Here is a 17,180-nt window from a genome sequence, read left to right on the forward strand (position 1 = left end):
GTGCTAGCTTTAGTAGAGAGGCTGACTGCAGTAAACCAGGCCTATGCCAAGCCTTCCCAGTGCTGCTCAAGATGCTTGGAAATGGCAGCTTTCCTACAGACTCCAACTCCAGAAAGTGCTCCAGCCTTTGCACTTCCAGAGCCTTGCTAACCGCCATTTCCTCTCATTGCTGCTATCAAGGAAAAAACAAACAAACAAAGAGACACTGAACTGTTGCTCCCAAAGGCTTTCTCAATCAGACAGGTGAACCTCCTCGTCTGTGCTTGGCCAGGTTGCTTGAGTCAACAGCTTCTCAATCCCTGGTCACCTGCATTGGCCTCGGAGACTTTCATGGGAATGCTGCCTTGCAGTTGCACCCCACTCAGGCAGCTAAGCCCACAGCTGGCTGTCCCCAAACTTTGTCCTGAAGAAGCCTGCTCCCAGTTTGGCAGTCAGAAATGGCTTGCTTCAGGAGCCTATTAAAGAGAGGAGGTTTAGAGGCCAGCCTTTTGGAAAATCCTAGGCACATGTGATTCAACCTGCGGACGCCAGCAGCTGGAAGGCCTGGCAGCAGCTGTCTCAGGGCATGGTCGTAGTGTTGACAGCCACAGGAGCCACTGTGTAAGCTTCCAGAGGTTGTGCTTCTGCTGAAGCCATGTTGAGAAGAGAGAGCCCTTCTTTGCTGGACCTGCTGCTGTTCTGTGCCTGAAGAAGTCCGGCTAGGGCCCTGGCACCGATGCTGTGCGGCAGGGCGGAAGATGGGCCTGCACCCGTGGCCCGGGGCCACGCTCTGGTGCCCAGAACAACTGAGCTCGCCCCTCCCCTCCAACACGCCCACCTCCAGCTGCCAGCAGGTCACTGCTGCCCAGCTGCTGGCACTGTGCCCAGCTCTGCCAAGCTCCCCGGCTGCTGGTGGAGCCGCGAGAGAAGCCACTTGCCAATGCCAGCATGTGACTGGACTCCTGCCCTTTCTGCAGTAACAGGGACACCCTGGTGCACAGGGACACAGAGCAAGGGGCCCAGCAGGCTTTCCTGGCCACGCCCAGTGTGCAGCCAGGCAAGGAGAGGACCAGCTGCCCTGGCGTCCTGGGCACAGGGACTGCGTGAGGGCTGGCACCCCAGGGACCTTGTGCCATGCGCTGATGCTGGGCCAGCAGGCAGCTGGCAGGGGAGGCTGCGGCGGGGCCCCGGGGCCCCGATGTCACAGTGCTGTCCCCCGGCAACGCAGTCACAATGCCCCGCGGCAGCATAAGAGGCGCAGCCTCCCAGGTCCCCTGCCAGAGCACAGAGCTGCCTGCAGCCAAGGGCTCTTGGGAGGCTCTTGGCAGGCTGTCCTTGGGCACGAACACACTCCTGTGAGGCCAGCAGGGCTATCGATGGCTACCGAGCAGGGCATTGTCGCAGGACATGCAGGAGCACCAGTGCCTGCACCTCAGCACACTGAACCATGGAAGCACCCAGCAGCTGCACCTCCACTTGGTATGGAGACCTCCTCCTGGCCTTCCTCTGACCATCCTTCCAGCCCTTGCTTTGCACCTTATCTGCCCGGCTTTGGTGCTGAGACCACTCACTGCTCTGCTTCGTGGGCTCGTCGAGTGCTTGTGTCTGCCGCTCCGCTCCCTAACACTGCCTCAACAGGGCCTGAAGAAAGCCAGGATGGAGAAGACAGGCATGGTGAGACCCTAGGATGCCTCTTGGCCAAGGAGAGTGAGAAAAGGGGCCTAGCAAAGAGAGGGGCACCACTCTGCAGCCTCCTCAGGCCACGAGGGAGACATGAGAGCCCCAAAGCACTAGTGATCTCTCTGGCCGCACTGGCCTGCACGTCCCACTGGCAAGAGACTGCAGGCAACCGAGTAGCCTGGTGCTGGCCCAACCACTTTCCCATGCAGTGCAACAAAGCTCTGCCTGCCTCTTGCTCCGCCCCTGCTGCCCTTGTTTCTCCCTTTGTGGTGGCCATTGGTGTTGCATCGGGAGCTTTCTGAGGAGGCTGCATGAGCTTCAGCAGTGCTGAGACAAAAGCGAAGCTGTCCTGTGCTTTTGGGGTGGAGAAAACCCTGCCTTTGTGGAGCTCCCAGGTTGGCTGTGTTCTGCCTTGTGCTGACTCCGGGTGTGCTGCTAGGTGTTTGGAGGTGTCCTCTGAAAGCTTGCCGTGACCTCAGGCATCTGGTGCTTGTCAGGCCCTCAAGGGGCATGGTGGAAATTGTCTTGGGGCTGCTCCATCTTGGGAGCCAGTAATCTGCTGGCTCATTGCAGGACTCAGTGTGGTGGCAGGAGTCATCAATGGGTATTAGGATGTGTGTTGTGAGGCAGTGTTGTGTGTGTGCTTTCAGTCAAATGACCTAGAGCAGCTCTTGATGCTCGTGGCATGTGGCCACGACCTGGCCTGTGGCAACTGCCCTATGTGCAGCACCTTTGCTGGCCTGCTGAGCGCAGTGGCCCTCAGTGCCTGACCTGTGACAGGAGAGAGGGCTCTTTGAAAGAGCCTCAAGAAATGGCTGCCTGGGATGAGGACTGCTGAGAGCCTGATGTAGAGGGGAAGTCCGAGCTCCCTGGCAAAGCCTCGCAGAGCTGCTGGAAGTGGGAAGCAGGCGGCCCTTCCCCATCACGGCACCAATGTTCCCCCTGAGGACAAGGGACTCTCGGAGGTGCCAGTTCTCCTTGCCTGTGCTTGACGTCTCGCGCCAGTCTGCACCGGAGGCAGGTTGCAGCAGCACGGGCAGAGAAGAGGTTGCCTGCTGCTTGTGGACCAATAGCCTTCTTTCTTCAGAGGAAGTGCTTGCAGCCTGCTGGGACAAGGGCCTGTGCCAGCAAGGGCTTTTGTTGGGCAGCAGCTACCTGTTGGGAGAGAGTGCTGCTGCAGTGGCCAGCACCTGCTCTCAGATTGGGCCTTTGGCTTGTCTGAGCCTCAGCAAGACTGCTGATGCTGTTCCTCTTCTGCCTGGGACGCCTCCAAAGACGGAGAGAGCAATCCCAAGGCACAGCAATGTTTTCACAGTGTTTTCCCTCTCCGGAAAGCGGAGGGAGGTCAGCATCTGCCAGCTGCAGGTCTCTTGGAAGCCCCATCAGCTGAGCGGACCCAAGGAGGCCAAGGCAAGCAGGCTTGAAGGCTTTCTTCCTGTCCTCGTGTTGTGCTGCTGGGCACTGCTGGCCTCTGCATGCCTGCTGTGAGCAATGGAAGGGACACCTCCCACCACTGTCAGCAGCCATTCCTCTGGGAGCGGAGACTGTGCCCAGGCTTTTCCTGATGGGAAGGCAAGAGGCTGAATCTCACAGCTGATTCAGCCCTTGTGTAGCCATTGGATCGTGGAAGAATTTCCATTGCAAGAGTTCTCTGCAGGTGCTCTGATCCAAGGCATGCTCCGAGCAGGCTCGGATTCCTAGCCGGATGTAACTGTGGTCCTTCAGAGACTGGACCAAGCCCTTGCTGGCATGAGAAGACCCCCACACACCTGGAGATGCCCAAGGGCACCAGGCCTTTCCAGCTGCAGATCAGTGGGAAAAGTGAACTTGAGGGCCTGCAAAGAACAAGGACATGCCTTCTCGGCAGCCAAAGACCCTTCCAAAGCTCCCCATGCAGATCTGCTTCGGTGCCAGATGCAGCAGTCAGGAAATGCAGGCGATGGGATGTGAGGATGTTCCAGGTGGTTCTCCTCAGTGTCATACCTCTCCGCCAACCCTCTGGAGCAGCTGGCGGTTTCCTGCAGGGCCCAGGAAAGACGTTTTTCCCCCAGCTCTGTTGGGTCAGTGGGTTGTTTTTTGGTTTTTGGGTTTTTTTGCTACTCTCTGGAGCCCCTAAGGTGGCTGCAGGTTGAGAGAGGAAAGGGGTGGGGCAGTGCTGGTGTCTTATGCCCTGGTGGGCGTGAGAAGCCTCGCAGGGCTGGCCGGGAGGCAGGCCTTGCTCACATGCCCAGGGAAGAGCTGATCGGCAGCTTTGGGGTCAGGAAGGAATTTTCCCCCAGGACACATTGGCAGCAGTGCCTGGGGGTTTTTCGCCTTCCTCTGCAGCATTGAGCAGGGCCCATTGCCAAGGCTCCTCTGGGCCCTTGCAGGCCAGTGGCTGCCTGCTCTTGCAGCACCAAGACACCAGCTGTGCCCTGCAGCTCTCAGTCTCTGCCTGCCCTGGGGCAAGTTTGTCGCAGGAGCTCAGGGCCTGCCCTTGCTTCCACGTTCTTGGGGTGTTCTGGCTTGTACAAGACAGCACAGTGTGTTTGGAAAGGCTGCAGGCTGGAGGTGCCATGAGGAGCTGCCCCTTGTCATCTATGCCTGCATGCACACAAGAAAAGCAAAGTGCTGTTGTCCTCTCCTAGGTGTGCTGTTTGTGTTGCGCGTGTCCTGGCTGTGGCCTGAGAGCTTGCTGCTGCAGCTGCGCTGTCAGGTACCCTGCTGCCCACGGGGCTTGTCCTGCCGCGTGCCCTGGGGAGTTTGGAGGGTTGGCCTTTGCCCCAGCCCTTGCTGGGGGGGCGGTGGGTGTGTCTCAGCAGCCTGTGTCCAAGGCGTCTTCAGTGCCTGCCTCCTGGCTTGGGGTTAGAGTGGGCCAGGGAGGAGAGTGGCCGGAGCTCTCCTGTGGCAGGGCTTTCTCGGCCCTCACAGCAGAGGTGGCCTCACCTCCTGAAACAGATGGTGGCAGATGTGGCCACTGGCCCTGGAAAAGACACTCTGTGCCTCGCTGTCATCCCCTTCCTTTCCTTGTTAGCCTTTTCTCCAAGTGGCCACCACCTTGAAGCCTCACCACAGCCACTGCCTGCTTGCCCTCTCCTGCCCATCTCTTCTCGACCTCTACTGCCACCTCCTCCTCTTTCCCACTCCTAATGCCTGCACCTGCCTCCTCAGCCTGCCACAAACACACCTTCCGCTCCGTTGCTGCATCCTCCTCTGGTCTCCACATCTGCCAGACTTCTTACATAACCTCCTCCCCTTTCCTTGGGCATCATGCAGAGGCTGAGGGCCTTGCTGAGAATGGCCTGTGTGCTGGCTGACATCAAAAGAGCAACTCTGAACATGTGTGTCAGGAAAGGGCCCCAGGTGCTGAGAGGCAGCAGAAGAGCCCCTTTGCACCATTCTGTGGGCTCAGCAGAGCTGAGCTGCTGGCCTGCACACAGGGACAGCCTGGGATGCCTCCAAAGGCGGAGGGAGGAACACCAAGGGACAGCAATATTTTCACAGTGTTTTCACTCGCCGGAAAGCAGAGGGATGTCAGCATCTGCCAGCTCCAGGTCTCCTCTAAGCCCCAGGTGTTTATCCTCATGCCTCTCAGTCAACACTCTGGAGCAGCCAGTGCTTTCCTGCAGGGCCTGGGAAAGATTTTTTTTCCCCCCAGCTCTGTCAGGTCTGTGATTGTTTGTTTGTTTCCTGTTTTGTTTTTATTTTTTGTCACTCTCTGGAGCCCTTAAGGTGGCTGCAGTTTGAGAGTTGAAAGGGGTCGGGCAGTGCTGGTGTCTCACACCCCAGTGGGAGTGCCTCTTTGCAGTGAGGCATGGATAAGAGCAAGTGAGCGTCAGTTCTTTCTGGAGTGGTTCCAGGCTGTCCCAGCAGGCCTTGCAAACTTCAGTTCACCTACCCATTGTCAAACTGTACATTAAAGCCTACGGTAGGATTCCTTCTTGGTATCGCAGTATAAAAAAAACCCTCCAGCTGGTAATAATCCATCATGCGCTACTTTGGGAAGGTCAAGCTGCCAAACGAAGCCTCCAGATAACATCCACGGTGTGTCTGGGCTACAGGGGGAGCACATTGGGCTCAGAGGAGACCTGGGTGGGGAGCTGTGCACTGCTTGGTGGCAGGTCCACTCCAGAGGGCTAGTCCTGAGCAGGGTGGCCATGATCCGTGCCTGCCTTTCGGCCGGCTGCAGGCTGATGGGGTGTCTGCAACAGGGGTTCCCTCACAATCAGCACCCAGATGGGCCCCTGTCACCCGCATCACCCCCTCCCCTCCCCAGGGCAGTCATTCCTGCTGGGTGGGCTCTCTGAGGTGCTGGGTGACATCACAAAGCCTGCTGGTCAGCACATCCCTGAGGGCCAATCAGGCAGCTGCAGTGGAAGTGACCTCACAATCAACACTGCAGCCATGTCCCCTTTGCCTGCCTCTCCCCATCCTCCTGCCTCTATATATTGTCTGATGGGATGAGAGGTGGTGTGATTCTCTTCTTGCCCTCAAAATGGCTCCTACCACAACCCAGCCCATGAGGTTCCTCTACAAGAGGTGGCCTCACCATCAACACTGCACGTGTGTCACTTCTATCTTGTTCTTCCCCACCCTTCTTCTGAGTCATCCTCTCTTCTGGACCTCCACATTCAACATCCCAGCCATGTCCCCTCTGCTGGCACTGTCCTCTCCCCTGTCCCTGTGGAATTACACACATGTGGTGGGACAGCACACCTGGCAGGATGAAACTGGGCTCCTGGGGAAGGCAGGCTGGGATGGTGAGAAGGGGCAGGTGTGCCCTGTGAAAAGGGATGGCTGTAGTGCACAGGGCTTTGCTTTGGAGCAGGTGATGAGCCAGTGGAGACCTTGTAGGAAGGAGAAGAGGACACAGCAGTCTGGGTGATATTCTGGGAGTGTTTGCTAACAGCTGCCTGAGGAGGGAAGGGAAGCAGCTGAAACCTTGTGTAGGCAGCTGGGGGAAGCCTCATGGTCGCTCATCCTGGTTCTCACAGGGTACTTCAACCGCCTTGAAATCTGCTGGGAGGGCAGCGGGCCTGGGCACAAGCAGCCCAGGAGATCCCTGGAGAGTGCTGAGAACAGTTTCTTGGCACAGGCAGTCAAGGAGCCCACAACAGCTGGACTCTGTCAGTCACAAGGAAAACAGAACCAGATGGGGATGTAAAGGTTGAGGGCAGCCATGGCTGCAATGATCATGAGATGGTGGAGAAGTAAGAGAAGAAGCCAAAGCACAGCCCAGGGCTGCAGCAGAGCCGATTTCAGCTCATTCAGGATGTGCTTGGCAGGATCCCCCAGGAGACTTCGCTGGGGGGCAGAGGGTCCATGAGGCCTCTGTAAAGACAGACTAGGCAGAGGAAGAGAGGACGGAGAGGCAGAAGAAGAGAGTGGAATAATGCCAATTTGAATACAGTAGTTTCTCAGAACAAAGTTTCTCCATTCAGAGTGTTGGTAGGCAATGTATCGTGATGAGTAACTGTTCATATATCTGAATATATACACTCACGTAATTACTGTAGTGAATGCATATGGTGGTGCCAATAAAAAAGAAAAGAAAATATTCATTAGGATTGATAAAGAATGTTTGAAGTTCTGAAAATCAAGATATTTTTTCAGTTCTTGCACAGAGCTATTTTTTGAATAGATTCCAGCCTGTGCCGAGAACTTTACATTCAGGCCTTTATAGACACATATAGAGGCCACTGCTGCCTGGGATGCCCTGTGTAGCTGTGTTCCCATGTGGTGCTGGGAAATGTGACCCAGGAACTATGGGAACCTTTCTGGAGCATTGGCTGGTCACCTGGAGAAGCATCTCCAGACCTCTACGTGGGACAACTTTTTTCTTTCCATTGACTAGAAAGGGAAGTCCAGACAACTGGGTAAGTCAGAGACATCTGCACTGAACGGTCTGGCATCAAGTGAGCTAATTCCTATCCCTGTTGTTGCCTGAAATGGAGTCACACTTCATGACCATGCAGGGAATGAAAAGGGAGAGTGGCTAGATGTTTTAGGGACTCCTTTAAGACATCACCGTCACACAGGTACGTTGAGATTGGTGCAAATTAGGCCATCCAAAAATAGAGCATTTCCTTGAAGCTGCTCAAGTTGCTTTCCTCTATCAGTTGTGAGAGCTCAACACCTCATGGTGCTATTAGCTGTGTGCAAAGAGCAAGGAGTAACGAGGAAGTTCCTGGGCAGGGAGTGGTTTGACGGTCACTGGAGCTGTGCGCTGGACACAAAAACAGCTTTTTTAATAGTGTAGGCCCTATTATAAAAGAAATTTTTAGAAACTATCAACAAAAAGGAAAGAAGAAAGAAATTAGATAAATCATCTAAAGGGAAAAAAAGTTTTGTTACACTTTTCAGCTTTTGAAACTTCTTTGTGTTCTTTTTGCCCTTTGTTGTTTGGTTCTTTTTTGATACACTGGTCTTTTGGGGAGATCCTTTTCCTTTCTTTGTTCTTTTTTTTTCTTCTTTTTTGAAAGGGAAAGTGATTTCCAGAGCTGGGGTGGGATGCAGTCACATGGTCATGGGCATGTGGTGCCATTGCAGGTGCCTTGGTCCCCTCTGCGTAGCCTTCGTCTGCAGCTCCAAGGGGCTCCGGTCTCCTGCAGGTCCCCTGTGAGAGCTGCCAGGCCCAGGCAGGTCCCTCAGAGACACCAGGGCCTCTCCAAGTGCCACTGGCTGCTTGTGGTTGGACACCTGAGCTCTGCCTGGAAAGGCGAAGAACTGTTCTCAACATTGGAGGGAAAAAAAAAAAAAAAAGAGAGAGAGGCCATTTTCATCAGCTGAAAGGACTGAATAATTTTAATAAAATGTCTGTGTTTTCCCATGATGACGTAATGGAAATTTTGAGGAAGGGCATGACTCTCAGGAGAAGAAATGTTGATCTGCCCCTTAATTTGCATTACCACTGCTCTGTCTGTTATACTGTGGCTTTAACCTCACTAATCTTTCACCTCTTTCCACATGTCCTGATTAAATTGAGTCAACTCAGTTAAGTCAACTTTGCATCAGATGATCTGGGCATATGCACTTTCCACAGCTTCCCAGTCTTCCTCCTCCCCTTGCTCTTTATCATTCACATACTGCTCAACTCTCCAGTTGCTGCTTTAGGCTTCTGGGAGTCCAAAGCTTGCCTCATCTTTCAGCAGTCTAATTGTCTCTTCAACCAGCTCCTTCACTGTGTGTCTAGTCAGCCTTTCCTATCTATTTGTGAAGAACATTTCAAGGAAGGTTATTCCTTGTAGACTGCGGACCTTACTGGAGGCAACTTGGACTTGACATAGAGTTGAGGAGTGTCTTTTATTTCTTATGACACTGGATCATGTTCATTTTTGTTTGTTTGCAGTTAAGACAAGTCCTTCTGTGTCTGTTTGCAGCTAGTTCTCTACGGAAAGCAGGCGGGAATTGGTGCACATGAGCTGTAACATTCAGCTACAGACTGGAGAGGAAAAAGGTTAGATTTTAACAAGAGTGATCTAGGTCCCCAGTGGCTGATGAGAGAAATGGCAGGGCTGGGGAGGTGGGGAGGAATCTTTTCCATGGATGTCTGCCCTCAAGGATGCTGCTTTTCCTACATGTGCAGACTTCATTAGGAGACACTCTGGATCAGTATCAGTTGGAGAACGTGGATATCACTCTAGCTTGTAAGCTAAAAAATAAGGAAAACTTTAAAAGCAGAAATCCTTTCTTTTCTTTCTTTTTTTTTTTTGATGCTCATTGAACTCTTCCTTCTGTAAATACACTCCTGAAAGCTCTCCAATTAGCTGCACAAGAACTGAAGAAAATTATGGAAAGAGGCATGGCTCCTTAGTGGTTTTGGCATTTTAATTTCCCCACGGGTATATTTGGTGCTGAAGCCATGAAACGCAGATGCTGAGAGTGAACAGACTTCTCAAGAAGTAAAAGTCAGAAGCCAAGTTTCTTGGAGTGTTAACAGGTCCCACTGAGGGCCATTACTAAGAAAGCCTCCCCAGGGGCTGATTAAAGCACAAAAGTGGAGGCAGTGATTGCAGGCAGGCAAAGGCAATGTACAGGTGGCTCTGATGCCAAGTCAACCTGGATGTGTGTTTCCAAGCAGAATGGCCAAGCCCCACGGTCAGCCCTGGGGTAGGGTGATGCTTTCCCTCCCATGTTGCTCAGGGCTCTTGCTGGGGGCAGTGTCAGGGTGGGGGAGGTGTGCAATGCCTAGTACAGGACAATGATACAGCTCCATGCAGGTGAGGAGGCAGCAAGGCCACAGAGCTGTAAGGAAAAGTTATCTTGTCATAGACCTCAGTGGCAGAGACACTAGCATAGCAAAGGGGACAAAGACCTCAGTTCTTCTGGAGGCTTTCAGCCTTGGCATTGACCTCTGTCATCTCCAGCACAGACTGTCCTAAGATGTCCCAGAGCTGCACCTCTTTCCCTGCAGCCTGTAGACACCCAACCTGCTTCCCACCTTGCTCTCACTGCAAGATCTCCCCACCTTTACTGATGTCCCTCTGTCCTTGCTGGCTGCTCCTTGAAACACAAACCAAGGGGCTGATCACGGAGTCCCTGTGGGTGTCCTGTACTGCAGCGCTACCCTAAGAGTGACATTCTTGTTACCTGAAGGGCAGTCTGAACCTCTCCAGATGCAGTCTGTGGCTCTTTCCCCTTCTCATGCTGCTTCCCACTACCAAGAAAAGCTCCATCGCCTCTGAAAACACCCTGTCACAGGCAGTCACAGGCAACGACTATATTGGCCTTAGCCTTCCCTTCAGCAAGTTAAAGCAGCCCAGGTCCCTCAACCTCTCCATACAGGCCATGTGCTTCAGGCCCCCAACCTCACCTTGGCAGACCTCCTCTGGACCCTCTCCAGTTGCTCCCCATTCCTCCAGCACTGGGCAGCCCACACTGGGACACACTGTTCCAGATGTGGCCACAGCAGTGCTGAGTTGAGGGGGATAAGAAATGCCCTTGCCTGGGTGGCCATGCTCTTCCTAATGCAGTCCTGTATGCAGCTGGATTCATCTGTGGTGAGCACACATCACAGGCTCATACGGCATTGCTTGTAACATCCAGGGCCTTCTCCTTGGTTCACTCCTCTGCTAGTCAGGTCTCTGCCTGTCCTGATGAACGTGTTGTTCTGCCCCACTGATGAGCCTTTCAAACAGGACAGGATGCAGGGTATACCCCTGCATATCCCACCTTTACCTGGCTTTGCAGTAAAGCATGACCATTCATGAAAACCCTCTGAGCTAATCATCCAGCCAGCTTTTTGCCCATCTGGATGTCTGCTGCACATCCACTCCTCTCTTCTCCTCCACAAGTGCAGGTCTTTTATCACAGCAGGCAATCAGGTGGGTCAGGAGTGATTTACCTTCAAGAAATCCATGCTGACTGTTCCCAAGCACCTTCTTCATGTGCCCAGAAATGTGATCGGAGAGCACTGGCTCCATGACACACTCCTCATCAGAGGGAGGCTGAATGGCCTGCAGCTCCCTGTTTTATCCTTGTGGCCTTTTTGGAAGATAGGCACAGCATGTTCCTTCTGTTCATTGGGCCCTCCCCGGATCTCTGCAACCTTTCCAAGATGACAGAGAGCAGCCTTGCTGTCACTGCAGCCAGCTCTGTCCATGTCCGTGGATGCCAGCCATCCAATCCCATAGACTTGTATGGGTTGAGTTCTAGAGACTTAGGCACTCCTCAGGAGTCCTGACTCTAGGCACAACAGCTCAGGAGACCTTGTTAGTGAGGGCTGAAGCCAGGAAGGACTTGACTTCCCCAGACCTATCTACACCCACTTCTGCTAGAATCCCCGCCTCATTCTGCAGTGAGCCCACATTTCCTTGTTGATTCTTTTGCTGTTACTGAAGCAGTAGCAGTTCTTCTTCCTGTCCTTCACATGCCCTGCAACTGTCCTTATCCTGGGGGAGCTTTGGCTTCCTTAACATCATCCCTGCCTTGCTGGACAATATTTCCAAATTCCTCCTTTGCAGTCTCTGCCTTCTTCCCCTTACCATAGGCTGCCTTATTGCCCTGGAGCTCCCGTGGGAGTTTCCTGTTTAGCCAAACTGGGATCCAGGGATGCCTGCTGATTTCACAAACGGTTCATATGGAACATTCTTGTGCTTGACGGGTGCTGTCCTTAATGACCTGCCTTTTCTCAGCTCCTCAGTCCTTCAGAGCTGCCTCCCTTGGTCCATCCCATGGAAGAGCTCCACACATCCAAGCCACCCCTTCACACATAGGGAACCTTCTCCTGATCTTCCCTGGTGGTGTCTCCTGAAGAACTTGCACCCTGCCATTGAAGGAATCCATCATGCGAGTGATCTCACCACTTCTCAGCTATTCCAACCATGCGGCACTCCTGTGACAGCCTGTGCCTCTCCATTTGCTGCTGCCTGCACCCCAGGTTGCATATGCTTGCATACATTTTAGCCCTGGGCCTGGGCCTGCACAGCCTGTGATCCAGCCTCCCTGAGGTCATCATTCGCCTAGTCCCTGTTCATATCATCTGGCGGAGTGAGAAGACGTTCAGGGGAGGAGGAGAGCTAGAAGGGCGTGAGAGTGCTGAGACTAGAGTGGAGACCTTGGTGTGATGTGCCTCCCATTTATGCAGCACGCTTGGATGTAGACGGGATGGACTTTCCCTAAAGGCAGTGTTGGAATTCATTTGTTTGGGCATGGGTAGGAAACCCAAGAGGCTCTGGGGCACTTGCCCAGCACACACTTGAAAGCGGCATAGTCTTCCTTTAGGTCCCATGCTCTATCTATTAGAGACATGTGGTTGTGCTGGGCACCCCGGGCATCTGAAATGGCCCTGCCAGCCTATTTCTATGACATTAAATCAAGTGTCTGCACTGAACGACAACAGCTGTTCTTAACACTGGAATCTGCTTGTGTCTCTGCTTCATAGTGAGTGGGGCTCTAGTAGTAGATGGCATCTAGTGTCATTTCAGATGGCCAAGGAAATTCCCCACCTGGCCCCCACCTGATGCTCTAGGAGGATGCAGGTCTCCCAGTTGTTCCATCAGAGCAAGCAGACACTGGCACATGCCTTGGACCACCTCTGTCTCCTCAGCTGTCACCAGGTGTTTGTGTGTGAGCAACTGACTCTCATCCTCCATCTCCAGTGATTTGAACGGGAGCTTAGATAAGGAGCTCACGTGCAGACCTCTATGTTGTGCTCACTTCAGTTTTGGCAAGGAGAATTCTGTCTGTGGAGTTCATGGGAAGGAACTGAATCTCACTCCAGCCCAGGGGCATTCTAAATAGGCATGCGATGTCCAGATTGACTCATCTGAATCAACACCTGAACCATGTGTCAATGAGCTCCCTTCTTGTCCCAGTCTAGGTGTCCTGCCTAGTGAAGAGATGGGAATAGGGGCTTCCAGAGTGGGACATTTCCACCTATCATTAGATAGTCATCCTCTGATGAAATAAATTGCAACATTGGAATCAGTCTCTCTGCACTCTTTAGAGAAGGACAATAGGTGATTATTTAAGTTTACTTCAGGGAACATTTCCCAGGAGGAGGGAGCACAAGGGACAGAGACATTCAGGCCTTCAGCTGCACCTCTGCTTCTGAGTGTGGCCAGGCTTTAGGGACAGAGGGAGCTCATGGCAGCCTGGCAGCACTGCCCAGAGACAGCTGTGTGCAGGAGCAGCTCCTCTGCCAAGAGCAGCAGGGCTGCAGGCACTGCCTGCTGCTGCTGACATGAGATGAGATGAGACAGAGTGAGGTGAACGGCTGTGTGGAGTGGGAGCATGGCTGAGTGCTCCTTGTGGGAGGAATCTTCACAGCCCCGGACACGGTAAGCCTCTGGCTACAGGGCAATACTACTGAGGTTCCTGGAGGGGTCTTCTAAACCGATCCCATCCCATGACTGTTTTTTTAAAGACTCTCTCCTGACTTCTCCAGTGCAGGGGAGAAGACGCTTCAGAGCAGGGATTCCCTGACCCACCATCACAGGGACAGGGCATCCTGCTGCCTTCTTCCATGGACACTGCAGGGGTGTGAAGCCACGGTGTGCTCTCATGTCTACATGGACTGTAATTCAGAGCAGTGTCCCTGCGCCCCAGGGTGCTGTGTGCCTGGGGCAGTGACTCTGCCACCTGTGAGGGTCAGCACTCAGCCTGCCTGGGGAGCTCCCCATGGCACTGCGGGGAGAAGCTCTGAGTGGGAAGAGTGACCACTAGCAGGGCAGGTACTTTCTACCATGGAGAGACTGCTGCATGGGTCAGGGCTGGGGGACATATCCAGAGGTGACTTTTCAACAGGAATGCCAATGCAGGGGATACCTGAAAGGGAAGGAGCTTTCACGACCTTTCAGTTATTTATTTTCTGTCTGGGTGGGGTGAAATAGCATTGAATCTGTCAGGTTTAGACAGGGGACTAAGGCTCCAAAACAGTGACACGAAGAGAGGAGCAGCTCTGGGAGGCACTCAGCAAATGTCTTCATCCACCCCTCAGCCTACAGACACAGCCAGCATCACCTTCCCAGCCTCAGCAAGGTTTGTCTGCCCTGCTCCTTAGCACCTGCAACCACGAAGGTGCCCCTGGGCAGTGTCCTGCCCCCGGGAGGTTTCTGCAAGGTAGAGCTGAGCACCCAGCCAGTGGGATGGGGCCTGTGAGCACTGACAGGGGAGAGATGGGACAGAGAAAGAGCTCCCTGCAGGGACAGCTCCAGGCAGCAGTCATGCTCAAAGTGTGAGAGGAAACTCTCAACTCCAGCACCACCTGTCCTCTCCCAGCCAGCACAGCCCTCTGCTCTCAAGGCTGTGAGGTCCAGGGCGTGAGTTGTTTCTTCGGCAGCTGGACATGCAGGAGAGGAGACACTCCTCTGAGTGCCCCTCTGTGCCTCCCTGTCCCTGCCTGCCTGGGCACAAATGTCATGGTATTGCTCCATGTTTCCCAAATGTCCATGCTGTCCGTGTCCTTCCCCTTGGACTCTCTGGGTAGGGGGTTTCTGATGCAGTTCAGACACCGACCCTGCGTGTCCTGCCATGCAGACGTGTCCTTGACAGTGAGGTGCCCTTGTAGCCTGTGGGGCTCTGGGCAATGCAGTGTGGGGGGCTGGGAATGAGCCAACTCTCTCCTCAGGACACCCCATCCTTAGGACATTCCGCCATTTCCCTGGATTGTCTGGCTGGGCTGCAAGCTGCCCTCCAGAAGGGCCCAGCTCTCCCATTGCAGCTGGGTGTTCTCTAGGTGCCCCAGGGAGAAGCCACCTAGATACTGAGGCCACGGAAATGCTGCTGGGTGGCTGGATGTGGGCAGCTGGAAGGAACCTGGTGTGCTGCTTGCTGGCTAGAAGGGGAGGGCAGAGACGTGCCTCACACACCCTCAGAAAGAGTGCTGATGGGCACTTTGGAAGTGGATCCCTCTGCTCTCCACGGTGTCGTTTCTTTTTTGGGTAACATGAGTGCAACTGTCCTCCACCTCCAAGGTGGGAGGACAGGGCAGCTGGGAACAAGGCAGATGGACAGACCAGCTCTCCTGCCTCTGCACTGAAGCCAGAGTGAATCCTTTTGCCTCTCTGGAATCACAGCTGGTCCCTCTGAGTGCAGCAGCAATGCTGAGGATTTCTACCTCCAAGGATCCTCCTCCTGTGCAACAAGGTCAGCTAAAAAAAAACAAGAAGCCGTAAAACTATTCATGAACCGACATTATTTGCAGCTGGGAGTGAAGATGCTGAAAATCCCTTCAACATTATGAGTAGAGCAAATCTGACCGGAACTGGGAATGTGAATCTTAGTCACCCCTGTTCCCATGTAGGCAGTGCTGTAGGTCAAGTCTGACTCCTCTGGAGCCCACAGGCAGAGGCCCCCGCTCCTCACGGCAAATTCAGCCAGCACAAACCCGAGCTCAAGCCATGGAGCTCAAGGACGGTGCTGCTGAGATGGAGAGAGGTAATGTGTGTGTGTGTTTGGGAGGGTTTTAGCACAAAGCTTTGCTCAGAGAAGTCTGTCCTAACTTGTCAATGTCTCTTCTTCCTTAGAAAATCCCCTTGTGCCCTAAAGGAGCAAATGTCCAACAGCAGCTCCTTCAACGAGTTCCTTCTCCTGGCATTTGCGGACAGTAGGGAGCTGCAGCTCCTGCACTTCTCGCTCTTCCTGGGCATCTACCTGGCTGCCCTCCTGGGCAATGGCCTCATCATCACAGCTGTAGCCTGCAATCACCATCTCCACACCTCCATGTACTTCTTCCTCCTCAGTCTCTCTGTTCTAGACCTAGGCACCATCTCCACCACTGTCCCCAAAGCCATGGCCAATTCTCTGTGGGACACCAGGGCCATTTCCTACTCAGGATGTGCTGCCCAGGTCTTCCTGGTTGTGTTCTTGTTTGCGGCAGAGTATTTTCTTCTCACAGTCATGGCCTACGACCGCTTTGTTGCCATCTGCAAACCCCTGCACTACAGGACCATCATGGGCAGCAGAGCTTGTGTCAGAATGGCAGCAGCTGCCTGGGCCAGTGGTTTTCTCTATGCTGTGCTACACACTGGGAACACCTTTTCAATACCACTCTGCCAAGGCAACAGAGTGGACCAGTTCTTCTGTGAAATCCCCCAGATCCTCAAGCTCTCCTGTGCAGACTCCTACCTCAGGGAGGTTGCCCTTCTTGTAGTCAGTATCTTTTTAGTCTTTGGGTGTTTCATTTTCATTGTGCTGTCATACGTGCAGATCTTCACTGCTGTGCTGAGGATCCCCTCTGAACAGGGCTGGCACAAAGCCTTTTCCATGTGCCTCCCGCACCTGGCTGTGATCTCCCTGTTTGTCAGCACTCTCACGTTTGCCTACCTGAAGCCCCCCTCCATCTCCTCCCCATCCCTGGATCTGGTGGTGACTGTCCTGTATTCGATGGTGCCTCCAGCAGTGAACCCCCTCATCTACAGCATGAGGAACAAGGAGCTCAAGGAGGCACTGAGGAAACTGATTCAGCTGGTACAATGTCAGCACCAGTAACCATCCCATGTGCATCATCTCATCATGCTCAGGATATTTTTGGTCAAGGCTGTGAATTGTTCATTTCTTTTTGTCTTATTTTTCTATATTATACTCATTTTGAAAGGAAAACAGTTGGGTTCTTCCTGCTCCTCCTCAGTAATCCCTCTCCCGAATCTGACCCAGAAACCGTGTTGGAGCAGGAAGCCAGGCTTCCCCCTTCATCAGCAGAGATGGGGGAACCTCAGAGCCTGCTAATCTGAGCTCCTTCGGATGCCCCCCATGCAATGAGGAGAGTTTCCCTTTGCAGTCTCTCTTTTGGTACTGACACCCAAGGGAGCTCAGGGGCACAGAGTCAGGCTCAGATGAGTACAGGCAGGGGAGACCATGGCTCCCATGTCCATTAGGAGAGCTCAGCTTCCCTGGGCACCATCAGGGTGTGATCACACAACCCTCTCCTGCCAGGGTGACAGCCAGGTGTCACTGTGGGCTGGTCCCTTCCCTCTACAGACCTCCAACACTCAAAGCAGAGCAGGAGTGGAGGGGAGGAGAGTCAGGCAACAGCTTCTGGTGACAGACCTTCCATTCCTCAGTACCTTCGCCCTCTGCCACAGCAGGCATTGCCCCACTGT

At 53.7% G+C, this 17,180-nt stretch overlaps 1 protein-coding gene across 1 annotated transcript; it reads left to right on the top strand.

The window, feature by feature from the left end:
* The first annotated feature begins 15,801 nt into the window (after nt 1–15,801).
* Nucleotides 15,802–16,569, top strand: LOC135330428 (olfactory receptor 14C36-like). Its single transcript, XM_064524074.1, has one exon. The coding sequence runs from the start codon at nt 15,802–15,804 to the stop codon at nt 16,567–16,569; it is 768 nt and encodes a 255-aa protein (XP_064380144.1).
* Nucleotides 16,570–17,180: the final 611 nt, after the last annotated feature.

Source organism: Dromaius novaehollandiae, chromosome 21 (genome assembly GCF_036370855.1).
Source record: "Dromaius novaehollandiae isolate bDroNov1 chromosome 21, bDroNov1.hap1, whole genome shotgun sequence".
Taxonomy (NCBI): Eukaryota; Metazoa; Chordata; class Aves; order Casuariiformes; family Dromaiidae; genus Dromaius; species Dromaius novaehollandiae.